A 24,248-nucleotide genomic window follows, 5' to 3' on the forward strand; every position below is an offset into this window, starting at 1 on the left:
AGATGACTAGATGAGGGATTGAAAATGGAACTATAATCTTATTTGGTCTTTCTAGTCGAAGGTGGAGGAGACTCTTGAGAGTCCCATGGACTGCAAGAAGATCAAACCTATCCATTCTGAAGGAAACCAGCCCTGAGTACTCACTGGAAGGACAGATCCTGAAGCTGAGGCTCCAAGACTTTGGCCACCTCATGAGAAGAGAAGACTCCCTGGAAAAAACCCTGGTGTTGGGAAAGGTGGAGGGCACAAGGAGAAGGGGACGACAGAGGACAAGATGGCTGGACAGTGTTCTCAAAGCTACCAGCATGAGTTTGACCAAACTGCGGGAGGCAGTGGAAGACAGAGTGCCTGGCATGCTCTCGTCCAGGGGTCACGAAGAGTCGGACATGACTAAACGACTAAACAACAACAACAAGTCGAAGGTTTCCATTGAAATAGGTTCAATCTACAATGCGATGGCTAGCATTTTTCCTGCATTTGCATTATTGGGGTTTGGGGGATTATCTTAACCAAAAGATGACTGATAAAGATTAGCTTTCTTGCACTGTTAGAGATAGCCACATGCCAGAAGTCAGCAGAAAGTTTGAATAACAAATCATGGCATGCTCAAGGCTGGAGAGTAGCATTCAGGGCCGTCTTAAGCATATGCAGCGCCAGGGTGCAAAGATCTGCCCGGTGCCCCTAGGTTGCCCAGAGTTGTTAGCCTTTTTTTGGGGGGGGACCCCAAAGTTGTTGACCCTTTTTTAAGGAAATAAAGTGGTACCTCTGGTTGCAAACAGGAAAACGGGATCCATTCCAGAGGCCCATTCGCAACAAGAAAGGAACGCAACCCACAGCGGCGCGTCTGCGCGGGTTGAGATTTGCCGCTTCTGCGCATACGCATGAAGTAACCCTTTCTGGTACTTCCGGGTTGCCCCGGGACATAACCTAAAAGAATGTAACATGAAGCGGACGTAACATGAGGTATGACTATAGTTGTTTACCTTTAGAATGGTTGCGGGGTGTAGGAAGGTGGGTGTGGGTTCCATGCTGGGGAGAAATGCCGGGTGGCACAGTCACCGTGCCGTCCGCCCACTCCCTCCTCCCCAGCTGCATGGCGGCTAACTGTTTCGGAGCGGTGTATAACATTGTGGGCACTGCGCGACACATCCTGTTGCATGCGCAAGCTGCAGGTTCCTTTGGTGGCTTTTCCGCTGTTGGCGCATGCTCCCAGCGCCACCCAACGCTGGAGCGCTGCGGGCTCTTCTGCTGTGGGTGTCTCATTGCAAGTTTGGGGCAAACGTTGGGAGTCCAGGGAAGAGTCGCCCACAGCAGAAGAGCCCACGGCGTTCCAACGGGCTCTGCTCCACTCGGCTGTCGGCAGCTCTTGCCCAGACTCCAATGCTAGGCCCCAGATTCTTGGCCTGGTACCTCTGAGAGCCTGGTGCCCGGGTGCAGTGCACCCCTAGCACCAACGATTAAGACGGCCCTGGTGGCATTAGTTGGAAAGCTAACATGTCAACTCAGAGCAGCCCAAGGAAAATCTAATCCTTTCTCTTTTTATAATACTGTTTATCGAATACATGAGGGAAGGAGACCAAGGAAGAAAACCACCGAGTACACATTTTGGAATAACGCGATGACCATTTATTGAGATTTGAATGAGGATGGCTCAGTCGGTAGAGCACAAGACTCTTAATCTCAGGCTCATGGGTTCAAGAAGAGAAGAAGAGTTTGGATTTGATATCCCACTTTATCACTACCCAAAGGAGTCTCAAAGCGGCTAACATTCTCCTTTCCCTTCCTCCCCCACAACAAACACTCCGTGAGGTGAGTGAGGCTGAGAGACTTCAGAGAAGTGTGACTGGCCCAAGGTCACCCAGCAGCTGCATGTGGAGGAGCGGAGACGCGAACCTGGTTCACCAGATTACGAGTCTACTGCTCTTAACCACTACACCACACTGGTTCACATTGGGTAGACGATTCCTGCATTGTAGGGGGTTGGACTAGATAACTCTTGGGGATGCTTTCCAGCTCTACAGTTCTACGATTCTATGATTCAGTGGTGAGCGGGAATCCACTGGATTTTGCCTGATGGCTCATGCCCTCGAACACTGGCAATGTCTCTGCATGACAACTCTATTCCACAATACTGTCATAAAACACCCTTGGCAGCCCTCCATCTTCTTAATGCACGGGTTGGCAAACTAAGGCCTGGGGGCCGAATTGGGCCCATCGCCTTCTAAATCCGGACCGCGGACGGTCTGGGAATCAGCATGCTTTTACATGAGTAGAATGTGTGCTTTTATCTAAAATGCATCTCTGGGTTATTTGTGGGGCATAGAAATTCGTTTCCCCCGCCCAAAAAATATAGTCCGGCCCCCCACAAGGTCTGAGTGACATGGACCGGCCCCCTGCTGGAAAAGTTTGCTGACCCCTGCTTTAATGTTTTAATGAGAAAATCCCAAGCCTTCAGAACCAGGCGCTTCTACCGCCTCACTACTGTAGGAGCAATGCTGAGAAGCTACGGCAGCGGACCCCATTAGGGAAATGAAACTGTGCTCCCTTTTGCTTCATTTGTGACTCACCCCACCTCGCGCCCCCAATTCCTTTCGCTTCTCCTGAGCTGCAGTGATCGTCCTGATTGCTCTAATATTTACCCCCTAGAGGTTTTTCTTCATCCAATTTGTTAAAGCAATCAGAGCTTTCAAAGAATCAGACCAGGCTGCCCAAGACCCCAGTCGCTTTCTGATCCGTTGTCTCCACTTTACTTCTCAGTGCCATGCTGGGTGGTTTTGTGCTTGTGGAAACATGCAGAGCGGGGGACACTTTGCCTGAGCAGCCAGCAGCCCAGCAAATGAGCCAGAACAGATTGAAAAAGCTTGTTATGGTTTGTGTGTGTATTAACAGAATGAGTGATTAGGAAGGAAATTGATTAGCTAAAATGAGATAATCAGATTACACCCATGTGGATGAGTAGCTGCCATATTGTTTATCTGGCTTTGATATGCCCTCCCCTCAATAATGCTATTCTAGGCTGCATCAACAGGAGTATAGCGGGAAGTACCGGTAATAATACTGCTCTCTTCTGCCAGTATTTGGAGTACTGTGTCCATTTATGGCCACCACAGTTCAAGAAGGGATACTGACAAGCTGGAACGTGTGCAGAGGAAGGTATCCAAGGTCTCAAAACCAAGCCATATGTGGAACGGTTGAGGGAGTTGGGAATGCTTAACCCGGAGAAGAGAAGACTGAGAGGGAGATAGGGTAGCTGTCCTCAAATATCTGAAGGGCAGTCACATGGAAGATGGAGCAAGCTTGTTTTATCCTGCCCCTGGTCTCCCAGTTCACAGTCCAACACCATTGCGCCATTTACCACTGGACTACAGCTTCCAACATGCATGACCTTCTAAATGGGGCTGATGGGAATTGTAGTTCTTACAATGCTTTGAAAGCACCACGTTGGCCATCTCCGCTGCAGTCAGTATTTGTGAGGACAGATAATAATAATAATAATAATAATAATAATAATAATAATAATAATAAATAATAATAATAATTTTATTATTTATACCCCGTCCATCTGGCTAGGTTTCCCCAGCCACTCTGGGCGGCTTCCAACAAAACACTAAAATACAATAACCTATTAAACCTTAAAAGCTTCCCTAAACAGGGCTGCCTTTAGATGACTTCTAAAAGTTTGGTAGCTGTTCTTCTCTTTGACATCTGGTGGGAGGGCATTCCATAGGGCGGGCACCACTACCAAGAAGGCCCTCTGCCTGGTTCCCTGTAACTTGGCTTCTGGCAGCGAGGGAACAGCCAGAAGGCCCTTGGTGCTGGACCTCAGTGTCCGGGCAGAACGATGGCGGTGGAGATGCTCCTTCAGGTATACTGGACCGAGGGTGCCCACACCTGTCAGCACCACCATATTCTCTCAGAAATGCTTTTTTCAACAAACCGTTTCCTCTAATACAGCACATTTTAAAATGGCAGCTGAAAACCCCAGGAGTTGGCTTCCTTTTCCGCATGGGGAAGTGGACTCTGCAGCTTTCCACGTCCTGATGAACTACATTTCTAGATTATTGGCTGTGCTGACTGGGGTCAATGAGAGTTGGAATCCGAGAACATTTGAAGGAGCACAAATCCTGCAGCTAACACTCACTGCAAGGCACAGGCAACAGGTTTTCTTGGAGGGCAGTGACAACACCACCAAACTACCACGCCTAAAAAAATTCGTATGTCTTCGCCCTTAGCAATAAACTGAGCCAAACCGATGACTTCCCCGTTTGCTTTCTGCAAGCCGCCCATCACAGCCAGCTCTTCCTGCTTCATAGAAGGAAACAGCTTGTATATTTAGCGTCCAGAGGTAAAGGAATGATGGATGAGGCATTGCGGAGGGCTGGTCTTGAGTAATGACTAGTCAGCGGCCTAATCAAACATGTCCAAGCAGATTAATCACCTTTAATCAATGCAAGTGATAAAAGGGCTTCTAAATCCAATGTTCTTTTCAGTTTGTACTGATTATGTCTGACTCTTTCCTTCTTTTTTTTTAAAAAAGACACCCTTCATTTCATTAGCCAAAGGCAACAAATTGCTTTTTAAACAATGACCGATATTCCCACCTGGCCACAGGATGCAAGCGGCTGCAGCAGTTAATACACGTATCTGCCTACAAAGCTGTTCTATTAGATTTGGGACTGCAAGGATTTTCGTGCTCGCTGCCATGGCCAAGGGGCACTGTATGTGCAAAGGACAGGCATGTTGGAACTGATCAAAGATGCCTGGACGGCAGGCCACATGGGGCTTTGCAGAAGGCTGAGGGAGAGCAGGCCTCAAAGCAATGGATTCAAGTTACAAGGAAAGAGATTCTGACTCAACATTGGGAAGAACTTTCTGATAGTCAGAGCTGTTCGGCAGTGGACGGGACTCCCTAGGGTGGTGGTGGCGCCGTCTTAACCATTGGCGCTAGGGGTGCATGGCACCCGGGCACCAGGCTCTCAGGGGCACCAGGCTAAGAGTCTGGGGCTGAGTGTTGGAGTCTGGAGAAGAGCCGCCAACAGCCGAGTGAAGCAGAGCCCGTTGGAGCGCTGCAGGCTCTTCTGCTGTGGCCGGCTCTTCCCAGGATTCCAACGCTCACCCCCGAACTCACACCGAGCCACCCACAACAGAGCCCGCGGCACTCCAATGGGCTCTGCTCCACTCGGCTGTCAGCGCTTGCCCCAGCTGCATAGAGGCTAACTGTTTCGGTGCCATGCCTGGAGCACCGTGTAATGTTGTGGGCACTGCGCGACGCAGCCTGTTGTGTGCGCCACGCTGTGGGTTCCTTTGCTGGCTTTTCCGCTATCGGTGCATGCTCCCAGCGCCGCCCAACTTGGGGTGCCAGCGCAGAATGATGGGGAATGCAAGTGGCAGCAGATCTCCGGACGGGATCCGCCGTGCACCGACAGCAACAACGAAACCCGACAAATAGGAGCGTGCTGATCCCATCCGGAGATCTTTCTGCACTGGCACCCCACGTTGGGTGGTGCGGGGAGCATGCGCCGACAGCGGAAAAGCCAATAAAGGAACCGGCAGCTTGGCGGACACAACAGGATGTGTTGCACAGCGCCCACAACATTACACGGTGCTCCAGGCATGGCACCGAAACAGTTAGCCTCTATGCAGCTGGGGCAAGCGCTGACAGCCGAGTGGAGCAGAGCCCATTGGAGTGCCGCGGGCTCTGTTGTGGGCGGCTCGGTGTGACAACAGGATGTGTTGCACAGCGCCCACAACATTACACAGCGCTCTGGGCGCTGCGCGCACAGCCGAAACAGTTTGCCACCATGCAGCGGTGCAGGGGGAGAGGCAGTGGGTGGAAAGCACGTTGACTGTGCTGCCCGACATTTTGCCCCCCCCCCCCAGCATGGAATCCTTATCCTCCACCTTCATACACACCTGTGCGTGGAGTGCTGGCACCCCCGTTGGTTGGCGCTGTGAGTCCTTGCATCCCACAACCGTTCTAAAGGTAAACATCTACCGTATTTTTTGCTCTATAAGACTCACTTTTTCCCTCCTAAAAAGTAAGGGGAAATGTGTGTGCGTCTTATGGAGCGAATACAGGCTGCGCAGCTATCCCAGAAGCCAGAACAGCAAGAGGGATCGCTGCTTTCACTGCGCAGAGACCCCTCTTGCTGTTCCGGCTTCTGAGATTCAGAATATTTTTTTTCTTGTTTTCCTCCTCCTCCACGAACTAGGTGAGTCTTGTGGTCTGGTGCGTCTTATAGGTCTTATAGAGTGAAAAATATGGTATTTCCTAAAAAAAGGTTGACAACTTTGGGCAACCTAGGGGAGCTGGGAGAATCTTTGCACCTTGCCGCTGCATATGCTTAAGATGGCTCTGGGTAGACTCTCCTTCCTCAGACGTTTGGCTGGGCATCTGTCATGGCTGCTTTAGTTGAGAATCCAGCATAGCAGGGGGTTGGACTAGATGACCCCCAGGGTCCCTTCCAAATCATAGAATCATAGAATCATAGAGTTGGAAGAGACCACAAGGGCCATCGAGTCCAACCCCCTGCCAAGCAGGAAACACCATCAGAGCACTCCTGAAATCTACACTTCTATGATTCTGTGAAGGGACAGCGGAAGTACAGGGGGGTTGTGTGCATGGCACATGATGTCCGGGGGCCTATAAACAGCGTAAACAAATAAATTATTCTGATGCTTTCCCACTGACCTGTAGCTGCTCTTCTAAAAACAGCATAATATTCCAGCCCTCATGACTTCCAAGCAAAGGGACTGCTTTAAATAGGAACAAAGGAAACTTCCTTATACGAAGTCAATTCGTTGTTCTACTAGGTAAGTACCGTCTACACAGAGCGACTATTTAAAGACAACTGACCCAATTTGTGGTTCCTTCACTGATATACGCAGAAAGATTGAACGCACACCTCTAGTTTTTGCAATGCAGTTTCAGTTAAATATACAGAGAGAGAGAAATGCACATTTTCTGGGGGAACTGTGTACAATGCAATTGTGTATTTGTGTGTGTGTGTTTAACGTGCAGAAGACGCAGCAGCTGATATGGGATGGAAACAGACTACCCATGGGTAGGCAAACGAAGGCCCGGGGGCCGGATCGCCTTCTAAATCTGGCCCGTGGACGGTCCGGGAATCAGCATGCTTTTACATGAGTAGAATGTGTCCTTTTATTTAAAATGCATCTCTGGGTTATTTGTGGGGCATAGAAGAAGAAGAGTTTGGATTTGATATCCCGCTTTATCACTACCCTAAGGAGTCTCAAAGTGGCCAACAATCTCCTTTCCCCTCCTCCCCCACAACAAACACTCTGTGTGGTGAATGAGGCTGAGAGACTTCAGAGAAGTGTGACTGGCCCAAGGTCACCCAGCAGCTGCATGTGGGAGAGCGGGGAATCTAACCCAGTTCACCAGATTAGGAGTCCACTGCTCTTAACCACTATACCACACTGGCTCTACATAGGAATTCGTTCTCCCCCCCCCCCCAAAAAAAAATATAGTCCAGCCCCCCCATAAGGTCTGAGGGACAGTGGACCGGCCCCCTGCTAAAAAGGTTTGCTGACCCCTGGACTAGTCCATCCACCCCAAAGTCGAGCATTTGCTTTGGATGCTGAATGACCTCGTTTGGATCTGAGGAAGCCCTTCGCATGAGATCTTGATGAACCATTATAAGTCAGAGGAGATAACACTGGACTGCAACAGCGTTGGACTACAGATTTGAACCCCAGGTGTTGGACTACAACTCCCATTATCCTGGACCACTGGCCTAAGATGGCTGTGGATGATGGGTGATGTAGTCTAACAACTGAGAACCCAAGGTTGTAGAAGACTGGGCTAAGTGGACCAATTGCCAGCCTCAGAGTCAAGGAGATTCCTGAGTAGGAACATTTTTATTTTTAGTTGGAGGGAGAATTGCTAATTGGTCCCAATTCCCCCTTCCCAACTCTCTTCAGACACCACACAAAGGAAGACCAGATCTGGAGAGTGTTCTGGAAAGATATATTCCTAAAGCTGGCCTTTCAGGCTGCTAAATTCAGAAAGGTTATCTGCTTTCCCCCTCAAGTGAAATGAATCTCTGCACTACAAGAAAGGGTGAATGCTCCCTGTTAGCTGAGGCCAACTCACAGAGCCGATTGTTTATGCCGCATTCAAACTTGCCCCGTTCCTTAAGCCTCCTTTAAACAGAAAGAACTCGTTCGGTGACTCTGAAGTGGAACATGGGGAAGGCAAGTTAAACACACCTGCCTCAACAATTGGACCTGAAAAGTCCCCTCTGTCTGCAGAGCTCACACCTGGGGCCCACCCTCTCCTGAACCTCCATCCTGGATTTCAAACGCGACTGAATCCCATGACACTGGTTTCGGAGCTGCGGCAGCCATTTTTAGCCAGAGGAACAGCCCCGCAAGGGGCTAGTTCTCAGTGAAGTGGCAAAGCTATATCTGGGATGTGCCGCTTCAGACTGTAGTGGTGGGTGGCTCACATGACCAAATGCCTTCATAAAAATAAAAATAAATATTCCCTCTATGCAGAGAAGACAAGCCTGGCAGAGAGAATACAGTGGTACCTCAGGTTAAGAACTTAATTTGTTCTGGAGGTCTGTTCTTAACCTGAGGTACCACTTTAGTTAATGGGGCCTCCTGCTGCTGCGTCATGATTTTTGTTCTTACCCTGAAGCAAAGTTCTTAACCCAAGGTACTATTTCTGGGTTAGCGGAGTCTGTAACCTGAAGCGTCTGTAACCTGAGGTATCACTGTAATTTCTTTCTGACATGCTTGTTTTCTATATTGTGGGGGATCCGTGTGTGACATCAACTGACCACCTCATCAACTGACCACTAGGTGTTTTTGTAGTTTTGCTGTGCTTGGTCTGGCTCTTTAGCCTAATAAATGTGATTGCAGGTTTGGGCAGGAGAGAGTTAATAGGACCAGAAGAATTGCTTAAAATTGGTCAAACTACTGCCTAGCCTTTGGTCAGATGCATCCTTTTGTTAGTGAAGCTATAGGTGAGGAGTTTCCATGGAAACTAACTGCTAGACCTCCTCTTTAAGTCTTCTGAATGGGGCGAAAGCCGACAACAGATTGCTGTTTGAGTGAGACTAAGACTCAGACGCAGGTGGCGCTGTGGGTTAAAGCCTCAGTGCCTAGGACTTGCCAATCGAAAGGTCGGCGGTTCGAATCCCTGCGGCGGGGTGCGCTCCCGCTGCTCGGTCCCAGCGCCTGCCAACCTAGCAGTTCGAAAGCACCTCCGGGTGCAAGTAGATAAATAGGGACCGCTTACCAGCGGGAAGGTAAACGGCGTTTCCGTGTGCGGCTCTGGCTCGCCAGAGCAGCGATGTCACGCTGGCCACGTGACCCGGAAGTGTCTCCGGACAGCGCTGGCCCCTGGCCTCTTAAGTGAGATGGGCGCACAACCCCAGAGTCTGTCAAGACTGGCTCGTACGGGCAGGGGTACCTTTACCTTTACCTTTTTAAGACTCAGAAAACCTGAGTTTTTGATTAGCGGTTTATCAGAGTGCTACCTTTCTCTCTGACATGGGCTTTGGGTGTCTGTTTAAGCTGTGCTTCTGCCTCAGTATTCGCAAATAAACCCGAATGTTGCAAAACACCACACTAAGCCTCCAGCGACCTCCTTCCAAAAGGATTTACCATATTTTTTGCTCTATAAGACTCACTTTTTCCCTCCTAAAAAGCAAGGGGAAATGTGTGTGCGTCTTATGGAGCGAATGCAGGCTGCGCAGCTATCCCAGAAGCCAGAACAGCAAGAGGGATTGCTGCTTTCACTGCGCAGCGATCCCTCTTGCTGTTCTGGCTTCTGAGATTCAGATTCCCTCCCCCCTTGTTTTCCTCCTCCAAAAACTAGTTGCGTCTTGTGGTCTGGTGCGTCTTATAGAGTGAAAAATACAGTACACCACTTACGAGCTTCTTGGAGAAAAAGTTGGGATAAAAATGCAACAGATTAAATCAATCAATAAACAAAACAGATTGAGTCGGAGAGGATACAGAGAAAGCAGAAGGGTTGTTTAAAATTCTAAAACCCCAATTCTTACCTAAAGTTTGGTTATCAAAGTCTGAGTGCTCAAAACATTTGTCGCGCTCGGATTCAATGATCAGCATGATGGAACATTCGGGAGACATGCTTGACACCTGCAGGGAGGCCAGAGAGAAAAAGAGATTTATTTTTTTTAACCCTCATCCACGGATTGAGTCTGTTTGTTTAAAACAAGCTGTCCTTCAATTAAAAAAATTCTCAGGGCAGCTACTGTCAGAAGAACAAAACATTCACAATAAAACTCCTGTGTTAATACAGCAGGATCATATAAAAAAACACACGCCTTAACTGACCCAGGACTTTGGAACTGCTATGTTCATACATTCACACATTCAGTTAACTTTTGCTCCACTCTTTCCAGGCACAGGCCTGCACTTAAAAACTCTGAGTGAAGCTCCCCACCCCACAGCTTTCCTCGCAACCCCCCACCTCTTAAGCACTCGATCAGAGCAAATGTGAATTTGGGTTTTCAGCGGACGTTTGCTCCGAATGAGCTTTAAAGAGCACGTTTTCTCGAGGAAAGCTCAAGCGCAAAAAAAGAAAGGGTGCTCGGACATGGAGCCTAAAAGCATGGACCTAGAATCACAGAGTTAGAAGGGAACCCAAAGGTCATTTAGTCCAACCCCCTACAATGCAGGAATCCTGTCTCCGGAAAGATCAGAGGAAATTTAAATGTGTTTATTTAACTATGCAAGACAAAGTAGTTAACTTGAAACCCAAGAAAGCGGAATTCGTGTGTGTGTGTGTGTGTGCGTGTGTGTGTATATGCAAATGTTTAATGCATACTCTTCAAGCTTTGTGTATAGATTTTTACATTAGTATAACTTTTAAATGTCACTTGTAATAACATGAAGAAGGTTTAAACTTAGATAGTTAAGAATATAAGATTTTCTGGACGTACTAATCAATGCAGCCAAAAGGGGGAGTGGCGGGAAGTCAAGCAAAAAATTATGGTTTTAAAATTTGTTTACGATGTTTTGTTTTTTTCCTTCCTTTTCTTTTAATGTATTGTTATTTTTGGAAAATTAATAAAATGTTATCCAAAAAAAAAAAAAAATCAGAGGAAACTTAAATGTAGATAAGGCCCATGAGCAGTGGTACAGCATGCTGTGTGTGTGTGTGTGTGTGTGTGCGCGCGCGCACCGGGGTTGTTGCCCAGGAGCAAAATTGTTAGGTAAAGAGTAAAGGGACCCTTGACCGTTAGGTCCAGTTGCAGACGACTCTGGGGTTGTGGCGCTCATCTCACTTTACTGGCCGAGGGAGCCGACGTACAGCTTCCGAGTCATGTGGCCAGCATAACTGACAGAGCCTAGGGCTTTCTCTCTCTTTGGGAAGTCAATAGGAGGGCTAATGTTTGGCTGGGTTGTGATCGATTTTCAGAATGCTGCGTGGGTGGTGCTGTGGGTTAAACCACAGAAGCCTAGGACTTGCCGATCAGAAGGTCGGCGGTTTGAATCCCCGCAACGGGTGAGCTCCCGTTGCTCGGTCCCAGCTCCTGCCAGCCTAGCAGTTCGAAAGCACACAGTTGAAGTAGATAAATAGGTACCACTCCAGTGGGAAGGTAAACGGCATTTCCGTGTGCTGCTCTGGTTCACCAGAAGCGGCTTAGTCCTGCTGGCCACATGACCCGGAAGTTCTAGACAAATAGGTGCTGGTACTCAACATACAGTTCTTACAGTAAGTGCCATACTTTTAACCAGTGCTTTTCTTAAAGAAAAAGTGCCAGTGCTGTGTACCCTTAATATAGGGTTACCAGACATCCCCATTTCCCTGGGACAGTCCCCGGATTTGCAAATAAGTCTCCAGACAAATTCCATCCCTGGAATGTCCCCGAATTTCATCTAATGTCCCCGGGAAATGCAGCGGCGGCAGTCTCAGCAGCCCGGAGTGGTTGGCTCTGGCTGGCTTCAGGAGCTGCTTGGAAGTCCCCATATGATGGTGTTGCAGGGGCTCTAAGATGCAGCTTCTGGGCTGCCTCCACCTTCCCTGACCCCAGCAAGTAAGCTGTGAAGGGAGGCTTCATGCTGCCTCTCAGAGCAGCCTCCCAACTCCTACTTGTGTGCAAGCAGGAGAGGGCAGGGATCTGGCAGGCAACGGGAAGCCTCCCTTCCCAGCTCAGGGATCCCCACCCCCTCCTGCTTACACGCAAGTAGGAGTTGGGATGGGGCTGCTCCCCAAGTGTAGCATTGATTGATTGATTGATTGTGTCCCTGGATTCATTGAAAAAAATCTGGTAACCTTAGCTTAATATGCCCAGAAAAAAAGCACTGATGTTATTCTACAAAACACTATGTGCATCGCGGATGCTGTGGCTTGTTTCAGGTGATATTATCTTCCGGCCTCTTTTCACTTTCCTTCAGCTTTGATCTCAAGCATTTTAAGTACATCACCACACTGCAAACTGCCTTGAGAGCTCAAAAGGCAGTAAATACATTTGAATAAATGAAAGATTGAGAAGCTCCCTTATACGGACGGAAAGGGAAGGTTAGGACTACCCACGTCAAACAGAATCTTGAAGATTTTAACAGACTGGTACTGTGTTTTTTATATCATGTCTTCAGGGAAGAAGGGTTTTTAAGCCGATGCCAGCATTTTACCTACTTTTGGAATGATTTACATAAATGAAATACCTGTGCAATGCTCAATCAGAATGGAAAAAAAACCAGACTGGATTTGCAGAAAAGATTGAGAAGCAAGCATCGCCAAGCGTTATTCCTGTGCTCAAGTGATATTTCCAGGAGGAGACTGCTAGCAATACTCTTGGTGCTAGGAAAAACGTGCAAAATAGACTCTTGATCTGATACAAGAGATCTGTTGCTCCAAACCAGATAAGGAGATGCATGAAGGTCAGCAAGGTTTTTGTGCGTGTCAGCACTGGCTAGATCAGGAATTCCAGACACAGACTGGTTTTTGCATCTCAATGCACCTTGGAAACCACACCTAATTCTGAATGCCTTTGAAAACAATGCAGGGCACATTCTGATGCACATTGAAACACACATTCCCACCTGCATTCTGGCACAACTTAAAATAAAAAAAAATATATATTTTTGGAAATGTGGCTACAGCTGGATTGGGGAATATAAAGGAGACACACTATCACATACAAAGGGTGAGTTTGCCCTGTCCCCCCTGGCCTTCTGCTGTGAAGGTCATCACAAGCCTGTGTGCCTACCACTCACAGTGGCTGTTTGGACTTCTTCTGAATCATGTAGAACATGCATGTAGAACAATAAGAAAAACACTGCAGTCAGAAGAACCAGAATACTAATCTATTGGAGGCTTGGGTGCAACTCAGCTTGCAAAAGAGGGGCTAGCATGGAGGTGTGATGGCCTGGGATTCGGACTCGGATGCTGAACCTGAGGGATCCCAGCCTGCACAGGAGTCCCCGCCTCCAGAACCAGCTGAGCCGGGGCTGCGGCTTGAGCCTGAAGGGTCCTCACCTGTGCTGAATCCTCAGGAGCAGGCACCAGCTGAGTCTGCTCTGGCCCCTGAGTTGATGGAGGACCCATTGCCTGCAGGTGCTCCTCTCCCAGCCCTGTCAGAGGAAGCTGAGGTTGCCTCTGGGTCCGGTAACCCTCCAGCCTCTTCTGAGCTGCAGAGGCTCAGGGCAGAGAGGCGGAGGGAACTAAGTTCCTGCAGGAGGAGTGCTTGCCTGCAGGCCAGGAGAGGTGAGTCACTAGAGGATCGGGGCCGCCCTATGCCTCAGGGCAGATAAAAGCCAGCCCCAGTCCCAAGTTGCGGGAGCAACATTGTTGGTAGCCTGTTCCTGCCTGCATCCTGTCCTGCTCTTCTGCCGGAGCTCCTGACCTCACCTGACTCCCTGCCTTGGACCCAGCTTCAGCTTTGACAGACTGCCTCCATACCGCACCCTCGACTTTGGACCTTGTCTCACGGTTAACCATCGGAACCAGCACAGTAGGTGAGATTGAGGAACCTCCAGATTCCCAGACTATCCATTTAGACCAGGCTTCCTTAACCTTGGCCCTCCAGGTGTTTTTGGCCTACAACTTCCATGATCCCTAGCTAGCAGGACCAGTGGTTAGGGATGATGGGAACTGTAGTCTCGAAACATCTGGAGGGCCGAGTTTGAGGAAGCCTGGATTAGACCGATACACCTTAGGTTGCTATAAGGATAGAACTACCAATGTATGGACCTAGCAGAAATGACTGGCAGAATCCGAGATACAGGAGAAGAACAAATAGAAGAAGAATGGAAGAAATTCAAAGATTATCTGCAAAAACATTGTAAACTGTATGAATGTTAATATGATGCAGGATATTGAGACAATGTGGCATTAGTGACAAAGCTGAAGGAATGTGCAAAGATGTTTCATTAGTAACAAATAAGAGAATCACAGTTTAGTTAACCTAAGGATGGAAGATAAAAAGATGGGTTAGCAGCAGGAATGGTTAACTTTAAAAGAAATTAAGACATATTAATCTGGTTAAAATAGGGGAAAAATCTGCTGAAACTAAATTGGAAATTTGAAAACAGAAAAGGGAGATGTGAGGAAGTCCGGAAAGAAAGCTACATGAAACCAAGAATTGAACCTTTTAATTTTGTTTGATTTTTGTTTTGTATTGTTTGTTTGTATTGTTGTTGTGATGTTTTGCTTTTTGTGTTACTATAAAATTTGTTGAAACTTTAATAAAAATTTATTAAAAAAAAAAAAAAGGATAGAACTACCAATGTAAATCGTATAGAAATTTATTTATGTATGCAACTACAGCGGCAATAATGTTACTTGCCCCAAAATGGAAAGAAGAAGAAGTCCCAGCAAATGAAGAATGGATACAAAAACTTATGGAATATGCAGAAATGGCGAAACTTACCGGAAGAATAAGAAATCGAGATTTAAAATGCATTTCTGGGTTATTTGTGGGGCATAGAAATTCGTTCATTATTTTTTCCCAAAATATAGTCCGGCCCCCAACAAGGTTTGAGGGACAGTGGACCAGCCCCCTGCTGAAAAAGTTTGCTGACCCCTGGTTTCCTCCTTGCAGCCACTTTCTCACTACTCCTCCCCATCCATCAGATAAGCCAAACACGCAGATACCCAATCTGCCACCCTCTTACTATCCTGAGTTTTGTGCACATCTTAGCACAGAAATCAGCCTGCAGGGGCAAGGAGCACATTAACTTTGCAAGCTCATGCTGCTGGCATAAACTGAAAGCTGAAGAAAGTATAGTATTGGGAGACCATCATGTCTGAAATGGAACATAACAAATCTGGGCTTACCAGCTTGTAACAGTGCCTATAAAGTTAGAGCTCGCTTACACTGGGTTTGTCCATAAACTCTACTGTAAAACACACACATACTTTGCTGTCTCTCGGGTAACCAGAGTCTAGTTTATCGCCGTCGCTTGGAATTTGGACTTTATCCTCTGAAAGGCCTTGCAGTTTCTCCCAGATTTGTGCCTTTACAACTCAATTAATCTTGTAGGAGCCGGGCTGCGGATTGGCAGTAGAGAATCTTCTTTGCATGCAGAAGGGGCCAGGATCAGTCCCCGGCACCACCATATTAAGTTGGGAGAGAGACTCCCTCTCTGCAATGTTTGGAATTTGCCAGGTGCATTTTGCACCTGGCCATCAGTGAAGATATCTGGGTGCCAGGATGACACCTGACATCTCCACCATCAGGAGGTGCATGCCTGAGAATCCGTGGATCTAGACCGTTTTCACACACTACTACCACATCCTGTAGAATTCATATCAGTTATACTTTACACAATCGGAAGAAGAAGAGGAGTTTGGATTTGATATCCTGCTTTATCACTACCTGAAGGAGTCTCAAAGCGGCTAACATTCTCCTTTCCCTTCCTCCCCCACAACAAACACTCTGTGAGGTGAGTGGGGCTGAGAGACTTCAGAGAAGTGTGATTAGCCCAAGGTCACCCAGCAGCTGCATGTGGAGGAGTGGGGAAGCGAACCCAGTTCACCAGATTACGAGTCCACAGCTCTGAACCACTACACCACACTGGTTACCAAAATGCTTTATCTGTGCAGCCTGAGGAGTGAACAGCTTTATAGTTAATTGTTGTTGTTTGTCTTCACTTACAACCCCCTACTGCCCCACTCACAGTTGTGAAGAATACTCCTGTGTTATGAATAGTGCAGGTCACCATTAAGAAATGGCTAGTAGCCGTCGTGGCAAGTATGATCTACTGAGAGTACATAGTTGACTGGGGGAAATTTAGAGAATATTTGAAAACTGTATGTGAGGAACATACAACGCTAGTGTGTTTTAAAGAAGCTTTGTGAAAAATTAAGGAATATTGCAAGAATGTAAATGAGGACAGAAATATTGTACTTAAAGGCAATATCAAAATTAAGGAATGTGACGATAGAAATTTAACTACGAATGATTGTCAGAGAAGTTGAGGGAGGTCCAATAAGTTAAAATATGTGATGTGGAATTTTGTATGATTGGAGATTTTATGGAAAAGTTTAATAAAAAAAATTATATATATAAAAAAGAGAGTACATAGTTGACTAGCTTCACAAGAACCTTGGTAAATAATGTTATAGCCTAGAGAAAAGGGGGCTCCCCCTCCCCGAGTGTTAAAAGGAGGCTGGAATCCAACCTCTTCTGGGGGGAAAGCCCAACAAAACTCCTTCCTTTTAGACTAGGCAGATCTCAATAATAGGTTCATTTCCAAACTGCCTTTTACAGGAAAGTAATTGAGCAAAATTGCAGTCGCTCAACTCTGGGCTTTATTCATTGAGGGGTAACTGAGCAAAAGAGCAATGGGTCAGCTCTCAGATTTATTGCATGAGACAGTTAATCTAGACCAGGCATCCCCAAACTCAGCCCTCCAGCTGTTTGGGGACTACAGTTCCCATCATTCCTTGGTCAGGGCCGAGTTTGGGGATGCCTGGTCTAGACTCTGAACAATCTGGGTTCAAGGCAAAGGTTCTCGGCTTTTTTTGGGAGGAAACGTAGGATAGAAATTTATCAATAAAATGAACAATAGAGGGCTGGGCTAGATGATTTTCTATGACTGAGTAAAATGAAAAGGACTGGATCTACATCAGTGGCTGCTATCAGCAATCTACATCTTTAAAGTAGAGTGATCATTCTCCTGGACTTTTCCAGTGATTTTTCATCAAATTCTTCTGGGTCACCTGAGACAGTTGGAATTTAGGGGACACTGTTCCACTCCTACCAAATCGATTCCAGAAGATAGTACTGGGTCACAGCTGCTGTTACCCCTCTAGGCAGGGATGGGGAACCTGTGGCTTTCCAGATGTTGGTGGACTCCAACTCCCATCAGCCCCAGTCACTGTGGCGAACGGTCAGGAATGATGGGAGTTGTAGTCCAACAGATGAAACTACCTCTGCTGCTCCCTCCCAATTTACTTTTCCTTCTGTTTTCTGATCCACTTAAGAAAAGCACACTCCTCTGGATGAGTGCGACGAAAACAGGCAGCTTTGTCAGATGACATTCTCGCATCCTTATCTCCCCACAGGCACTGCCACAAGTGGGTCAGACGCTTAACTAGGGCAGTATCAACACACCCCTCTCTTTCCAGGCAGCAAGCAGTCTTGGAAAAGAGAAGCGCCAAACAGGCAAAAGCTACATACATAGAAGTTTGTTGTTCTAGCCAAAGGCTGAGACAAACCTGCAGCAACAGTACCAAAGAAGCAATGCAGATCGTACGTCCATAATATGAGCCAACATCCATGATATATGAGAGAGGTTGGAATAGACACCAACAAACTTGATTTCAAATTAAACCTCTGACACTCCCCAGCAATTTATAGTGATTTTATCTAACTCCCTGTTCCTGGTTTTTGTTTTTCATTTCCAGCCAACTGAAATAAAAAATTTAAGGTCATATATGTTGTTGTTGTTTAGTCGTTTAGTCGTGTCCGACTCTTCGTGACCCCCTGGACCAGAGCACGCCAGGCACTCCTGTCTTCCACTGCCTCCCGCAGTTTGGTCCAACTCATGCTGGTAGCTTCAATAACACTATCCAACCATCTCGTCCTCTGTCGTCCCCTTCTCCTTGTGCCCTCCATCAGGGTCTTTTCCAGGGAGTCTTCTCTTCTCATGAGGTGGCCAAAGTATTGGAGCCTCAGCTTCACGACCTGTCCTTCCAGTGAGCACTCAGGGCTGATTTCCTTCAGAATGGATAGGTTTGTTCTTCTTGCAGTCTGTGGGACTCTCAAGAGTCTCCTCCAGCACCAGAATTCAAAAGCATCCATTCTTTGGCGATCAGCCTTCTTTATGGTCCAGCTCTCACTTCCATACATCACTACTGGGAAAACCATAGCTTTTACTATAGGGACCTTTGTTGGCAAGGTAATGTCTTTACTTTTTAAGATGCTAAGTTTGTCATTGTCATATATATATATGATATATATATGATATATATATATATATATATATATATATATATATATATATATGAATGATAAATAAAGGTCATATATATATATGATAAATGTCCATAACTGCATATATAAACCACATGTCTGAAACCCCACAGAAAAAGTCCTGAAACCATTTTGTCCCTCCCAAATTGACCTCAAATATTTCTCTGCAAGGTTGAAGGAAAATGGAAAAGCCTCCCCATTGTCTTTTCATTCACAAATCCTGTCTTAAGGGTATGTCTGTGTATGAATAGGGTGAGCCTGTGACGTGGCTCAGGAACTAAGTATTAGTCATTATGAAAGACTGGCCAGGCTCCCCAGATAATCCAGTCAAGTCACCAGTAACAGGTAACCTGCCAGACAGGAGATAAATAACGCACTCGGATTTCTGTTGTAGACCGCCCTTTCTGTGATGTAGGTATAATGTATCTGGGAGGTGGTCTTGAGTTACACCCCTTCTGTGATGTATGTATGATGTTTCTGGGGGTGGTCTTGAGTTCCAGGGTGGCCAATTTAAAAATGTCTATATAAGGGTGGGCACACCTTTGTTCGGGGTCCTCCTCCTTTCCTGCATGTGAGGGGAGCACCCTGTTGCAACAGTTCAATAAAGATCAAGCTTACAAGTTGCTTTGCTTTTCAATATTCTCTGGGTTGGCCTCTGTTATTTTCTCCGACTGATGAAGAACCTACAAAGAACTCTATAAGGGCTCTTGTGTTTCCCATAAGGGAACAAAGGCAGATTTTTGTTTATTACACAACGCAGCAATGCCCTCCTCTGCGTTACGAAGCTGTTATTGTCACTCAAAAGAAACCGGACCATTTCTGCCTGGGTGTGCCCTGCTTGCAGGTGTGAGCAAAGGTTTCAGAAAGCGATCTCTTGGGTCTCTATGTAAGAAGCAGAGTAACAGATATCGAGTGATGTCTTCCACCTGAGGTTGACCACAAATGCAAAGTCTGTCCACTTATGGGACCTTGTTGCAGCGGCCATCTAAGACTGCAGTGGGCATCTCTTGGAAACACAGCTCAGTAAAGGCATTTCTTAGGGAAACCGTTGAGAGTTTGGTCAGAGAACTAGCTCTAAAATGCTATGTTCCCTAGAGAGGGTACCAAGGTGGAGATCTGGTGTTTATTATTAGTTCTTCTGGATTTCAATCCCTTAAAGGTAAAGGTAAAGGGACCCCTGACCATTAGGTCCAGTCGTGGCCGACTCTGGGGTTGCGGCGCTCATCTTGCTTTACTGGCCGAGGGAGCCGGCGTACAGTTTCCGGGTCATGTGTCCAGCATGACTAAGCCGCTTCTGGCGAACCAGAGCAGTGCACGAAAACGCCATTTACCTTCCTGCCGGAGCAGTACCTATTTATCTACTTGCACTTTGACGTGCTTTCAAACTGCTAGGTTGGCAGGAGCAGGGACCAAACAACAGGAGCTCACCCCGTTGCATGGATTCGAACTGTGGCCTTCTGATTGGCAAGTCCTAGGCTCAGTGGTTTAGACCACAACGCCACCCATGTCCCACAGCGCCACCCCATCCCTTAGTTGACACTTAATCACGGTCAAAGCAGAGCTCAGGTGGAAAAGAGGCAGGCAGCCACTGTTTTAGGTGCGTCCGATATTTGTGCGACTGCACGTGCACCAAACCTGGAAGTGACTCAAAAATGTCACAAAAGCATCACAAAGGGGCAGGGCAGGGGGGGGGGACATGGAATGGGGCATTTGCAGGCTTCTTCAATGGTGTTTAAAATATATGCTGTTTCACTTTCCAGAGTTGGTTATCACCCTGTTCCATAGAGCACAGTCATAAATTGCTACAACTGATTTTCATCTTGGATTTTTAGGTTGCTGCAGCTTGCCCTGGAGCCTCTAACATGGGAAGTCACCCTTTGCCTGCCTCAAAGGCAACCTCAAGTTATCTCCAGCCCACGTCACTTATTTGCTTGCTTTCTTGCTTAGAGCTGTCTAACAAGGTTGACAAATCCTCCTCTGCCTTCCCTTGATGATTGTTCCTTCGGCTGCTATAATCCCAGTCTAAATGTTTGGAAACACAAATGTGTCCATAACCCCTCAAGAGCCTGATCGGATTTCCACAGAGAGCAGCCAATCGCATGGCTCCAGGCGTTTTCGGCCCCTTAGCCTGAGCCAGACTGCTGCCAATTCAACACCCAGATCTCATAAACCTGAGGAAATGATGTCAGAGGCAACGCATAGAAAATATTTACTCTAGCCGCAATATCGACAATGGTCAAACAAAGAGTGATTTGTCATTATCAGATGACAGCAGTGAGAAAAGTGGAGCAGAGAAGTCCCCAATTTAAAGAGCTAAGGAACCACACATATGCAAGGCCACCAAAGTTGATTCTTGTGTCTTATGCACTAGCGTATGCACCTGGCTCAACTAGAGCCAGGGCTTTTTCGGCTGCGGCTCCAACCTGGTGGAACGCTCTGTCACAAGAGACAAGGGCCCTACAGGACTTGACATCTTTCCGCAGGGCCTGCAAGACAGAGCTGTTCCACCTGGCGTTTGGTCAGGGCGCAGCCTGACCCCCTCCTCTGGCAATCTTTACAAAGCTTTAGTTTATGGTTGCCATCAATTTTGATTTTAATTCATTTTTATAATGTTTTATAATGTCATACTGTTTTAATGTTGTTAGCCGCCCTGAGCCCGGCTTCGGCTGGGGAGGGCGGGATATAAATAAAATTTATTATTATTATTATTAGCGGGCTGAAATTCTGCAGGTGCATCTTTCCTCTTGGCTGCATTTGCACCTGTTGGATTTTGGCCTGCACAATTATAGTCCTCTCCCCTCTCTCCCTCACCACCCAGGCCAAGATGCAGAAGGTGACAGGGACATTGATGAAGTTTTATTCCAAGGAGGGGGAACAGTTGTTTGATCCCATATTTAATTTTTTTGGTAGTGAAGAGATCCCCCAAATGGAGCTGAAATTTGGGGAGATGACCCAAATGCTATCAAAGGGTTAGAAACGGTTCAGAATCCATTTCTTTTGGAGATTGTTCTCTTCACCCAATGGGACATCAGCGGCTCTTTGATGAACAGAAGCTGGTTGGACAACGGTCAAGGTGAGAGTCAACTGTGCATGAGATAATTACCTGAAATGAAAGACATCCTTGCCCAATGGATGCTTTCCATCCAATTGCTATATGGAACTGAGGAGCACACACTGGGGGAAATTAAGCATTCAATGTAGCCTTGATTATTATCGTTTGCAGGAGCTGAATGAGGTTCTGAAGACGGACAAGGGCTAACTAAGGAATCGACTCTACTGGACAGAATCCAGGAGGGACCCACAAGCGATTAAATCATCTTAATGTTTCCCGTGCTTCCCTCTAGTGAAATCGGAGCATTTTAGAGCTAGTTACTTGTCTAAACTTCTGCCTGTACCATTAAGATCTGCCTTCGTTGAGTTGGGATTTCATGCAATGCTGGACAAGATTTCATACACAGATAGACTATGCATATGCGGGCAATCACAGGTAGAAAATATTATTCATTATTTGTTACATTGCCCCTTGTACACTGACCCAAGGGGTCGCTTTCAAGAAATCTTGTTTGTTCAAGAAAGTAGTTATCCACCGAAGAGGGTCCCGTTTTTCCTGAGTGACTCCAACACTTGGTGATTCGCAAGATTTGGCAATGAGGATTAGGAAGAAGGAATTGGACCGTGAACTGCAAGGAAAATTTGGAGGTCTAAATCTGAAAGACACTTTGTGTAGAAGTGGAGGCTCCCTAGCTATAGTCTCGCTGGAAATTGATGGTTCTGTTTGTATTAGTAGATGACTTGATTTATATTTTGTGTTTGAAATTGCTTGTGCTTCTATGCTTTGGCAAGCACCGTAAACTTACATCTCCTCCCTTCTCCCCTTCTCCCTCTCCTTCCCCTCTTTCCATCTCTCTCCACCCTCCTCCTTCCTTCTTCCTGCTCCCTCTCCCTTCTTCTCCCTCTTTTTCCTCTCTCTCACCACCCCCTTCTCAGTTACTCACAGTGGGCTGTCAATGGAGGAAGAAAGCAATCTCAGCCACTGGCAGCTCACACAGACACAGACCCCCTACTTTTGGAAAACAGCAACAACAACCTGATATCTAAATGGTAGTTTTCTTTACGGGAAGGGTGCCACAGAACCTCTGGGTGGGTTACACGGACCCCCTGGGGTCTGCGAACCACCAGTTGGGAACCACTGCTCTCAGTTAAGCATGCATTATCCAGAGACTTCAGGTTCTGCGATTAAGGACATTGGGCAGTGATTTTTCTCCCGCTTGGACTACAGTGGTACCTCAGGTTACTGACACTTCAGGTTACAGACACTTCAGGTTACAGACGCTTCAGGTTACAGACTCCACTAACCCAGAAATAGTACCTCGGGTTAAAAACTTTGCTTCAGGATGAGAGCAGAAATCATGCTCCGGCGGTGGAAGGCCCCATTAGCTAAAGTGGTGCTTCAGGGTAAGAACAGTTTCAGGCTAAGAATGGACCTGCGGAACAAATTAAGTACTTAACCCAAGGTACCACTGTACTGCATTGTGCTCTACATGGGGCTACCTTAGAAAGTGACTCAGAAACTGCAATTAATCCAGACTGCGGCAGCTAGACTGGCGACTGGGAGCGGCCACAGAAACCATATAATACTGGTCCTGAGAGATCTGCATTGGTTCCCGGTACCTTTCCGAGCACAATTCAAAGTGTTGGTGCTGACCTTTAAAAACCTAAATGGCCTCAGCCCAGTATACCTGAAGGAGAATCTCCACCCCCATCATTCAGCCCGGACACTGAGGTCCAGCGCCGAGGGCCTTCTGGCGGTTCCCTCGCTGTGAGAAGTGAGGTTACAGGGAACCAGGCAGAGGGCCTTCTCGGTAGTGGCGCCTGCCCCGTGGAACGCCCTCCCGTCAGAAGTCAAGGAAATAAACAACTATCTTACTATCTTACTTTTAAAAGACATCTGAAGGCAGCCCTGTTTAGGGAAGTTTTTAATGTTTGATGCTGTATTGTGTTTTTAATATTTGGTTGGGAGCCGCCCAGAGTGGCTGGGGAAACCCAGCCAGATGGGTGGGGTATAAATATTATTAATTATTATTATTATTATTACACTGTTCACAGTCAAGGTAGGATTTGAACTCGAGTCTCCACAGCTGACAGCTCATGTTGTCAGCCATGCTATTAGGAACTGCCACAGCCTGACACCACATGCCCCTGAATAGCAGCTGCTCAGATCAAACAGCAGGAGAAAACTATTGCATCCATGTTCCACCTTTGGACTTCCTGGAGGTGCAGGATTGGGCACTATGTGGAATTGGATGCTGGCCTAAATGGACCTTTGATCTGATCTGGCAATGCCCCTCCTGTACTCTTGCCATATTTTGAAGAGCAAAACAGAGGACACATTTGCTGACTTCTGCTTTTAACTATGGATCGCTATGACCATTGCCATTATACATACCTGTGAAAAAGAGGACATGTCCTGGAAAAAGAGGACATATGGCAGCCCTAATATGGAAGTAGTAAAAGATCTCCCTTTTGTATTGCTTTGAGTTTGGGGTGGGGCGAGTAGGCTGTATGCCGAACACCCTTTTAACCTCTGGATCCAGCAAGTCTTAAAATATAAGCCAGGCCAGCTTCCTCTTGAGCCGATCGCCTGGGTGATGGTCCATGAAGAGAACAAAGGAAAAAGGCTCTGTGTGAGACAGCAAACCTGCAGATGGACAAAGACAGAGCTGAGAGCAGAGCGTTTGGAGTGATGCAAGCTGGAAGCAGAGCAGCAAAACTGGGAACTGAGAGAGACCGGGCGATGTTTGATTTCTGTTTGAGTCCAAGGCT

The 24,248-nt window shown here is 47.0% G+C and overlaps 1 protein-coding gene across 1 annotated transcript in view; it reads right to left on the reverse strand.

Annotated features, from left to right (window-relative positions):
* Positions 1–24,248, reverse strand: part of VIPR1 (vasoactive intestinal peptide receptor 1) — a 122,606-nt gene that overhangs the window by 73,247 nt on the left and 25,111 nt on the right. The window contains exon 2 of the mRNA XM_079946954.1: positions 10,038–10,134. Within this exon, the coding sequence (XP_079803080.1) occupies positions 10,038–10,134 (97 nt within the window). The remainder of the gene's footprint in view (positions 1–10,037; positions 10,135–24,248) is intronic.

The sequence above is a fragment of the Podarcis cretensis genome (genome assembly GCF_951804945.1).
Source record: "Podarcis cretensis genome assembly, chromosome: 12".
NCBI classification, from domain to species: Eukaryota; Metazoa; Chordata; class Lepidosauria; order Squamata; family Lacertidae; genus Podarcis; species Podarcis cretensis.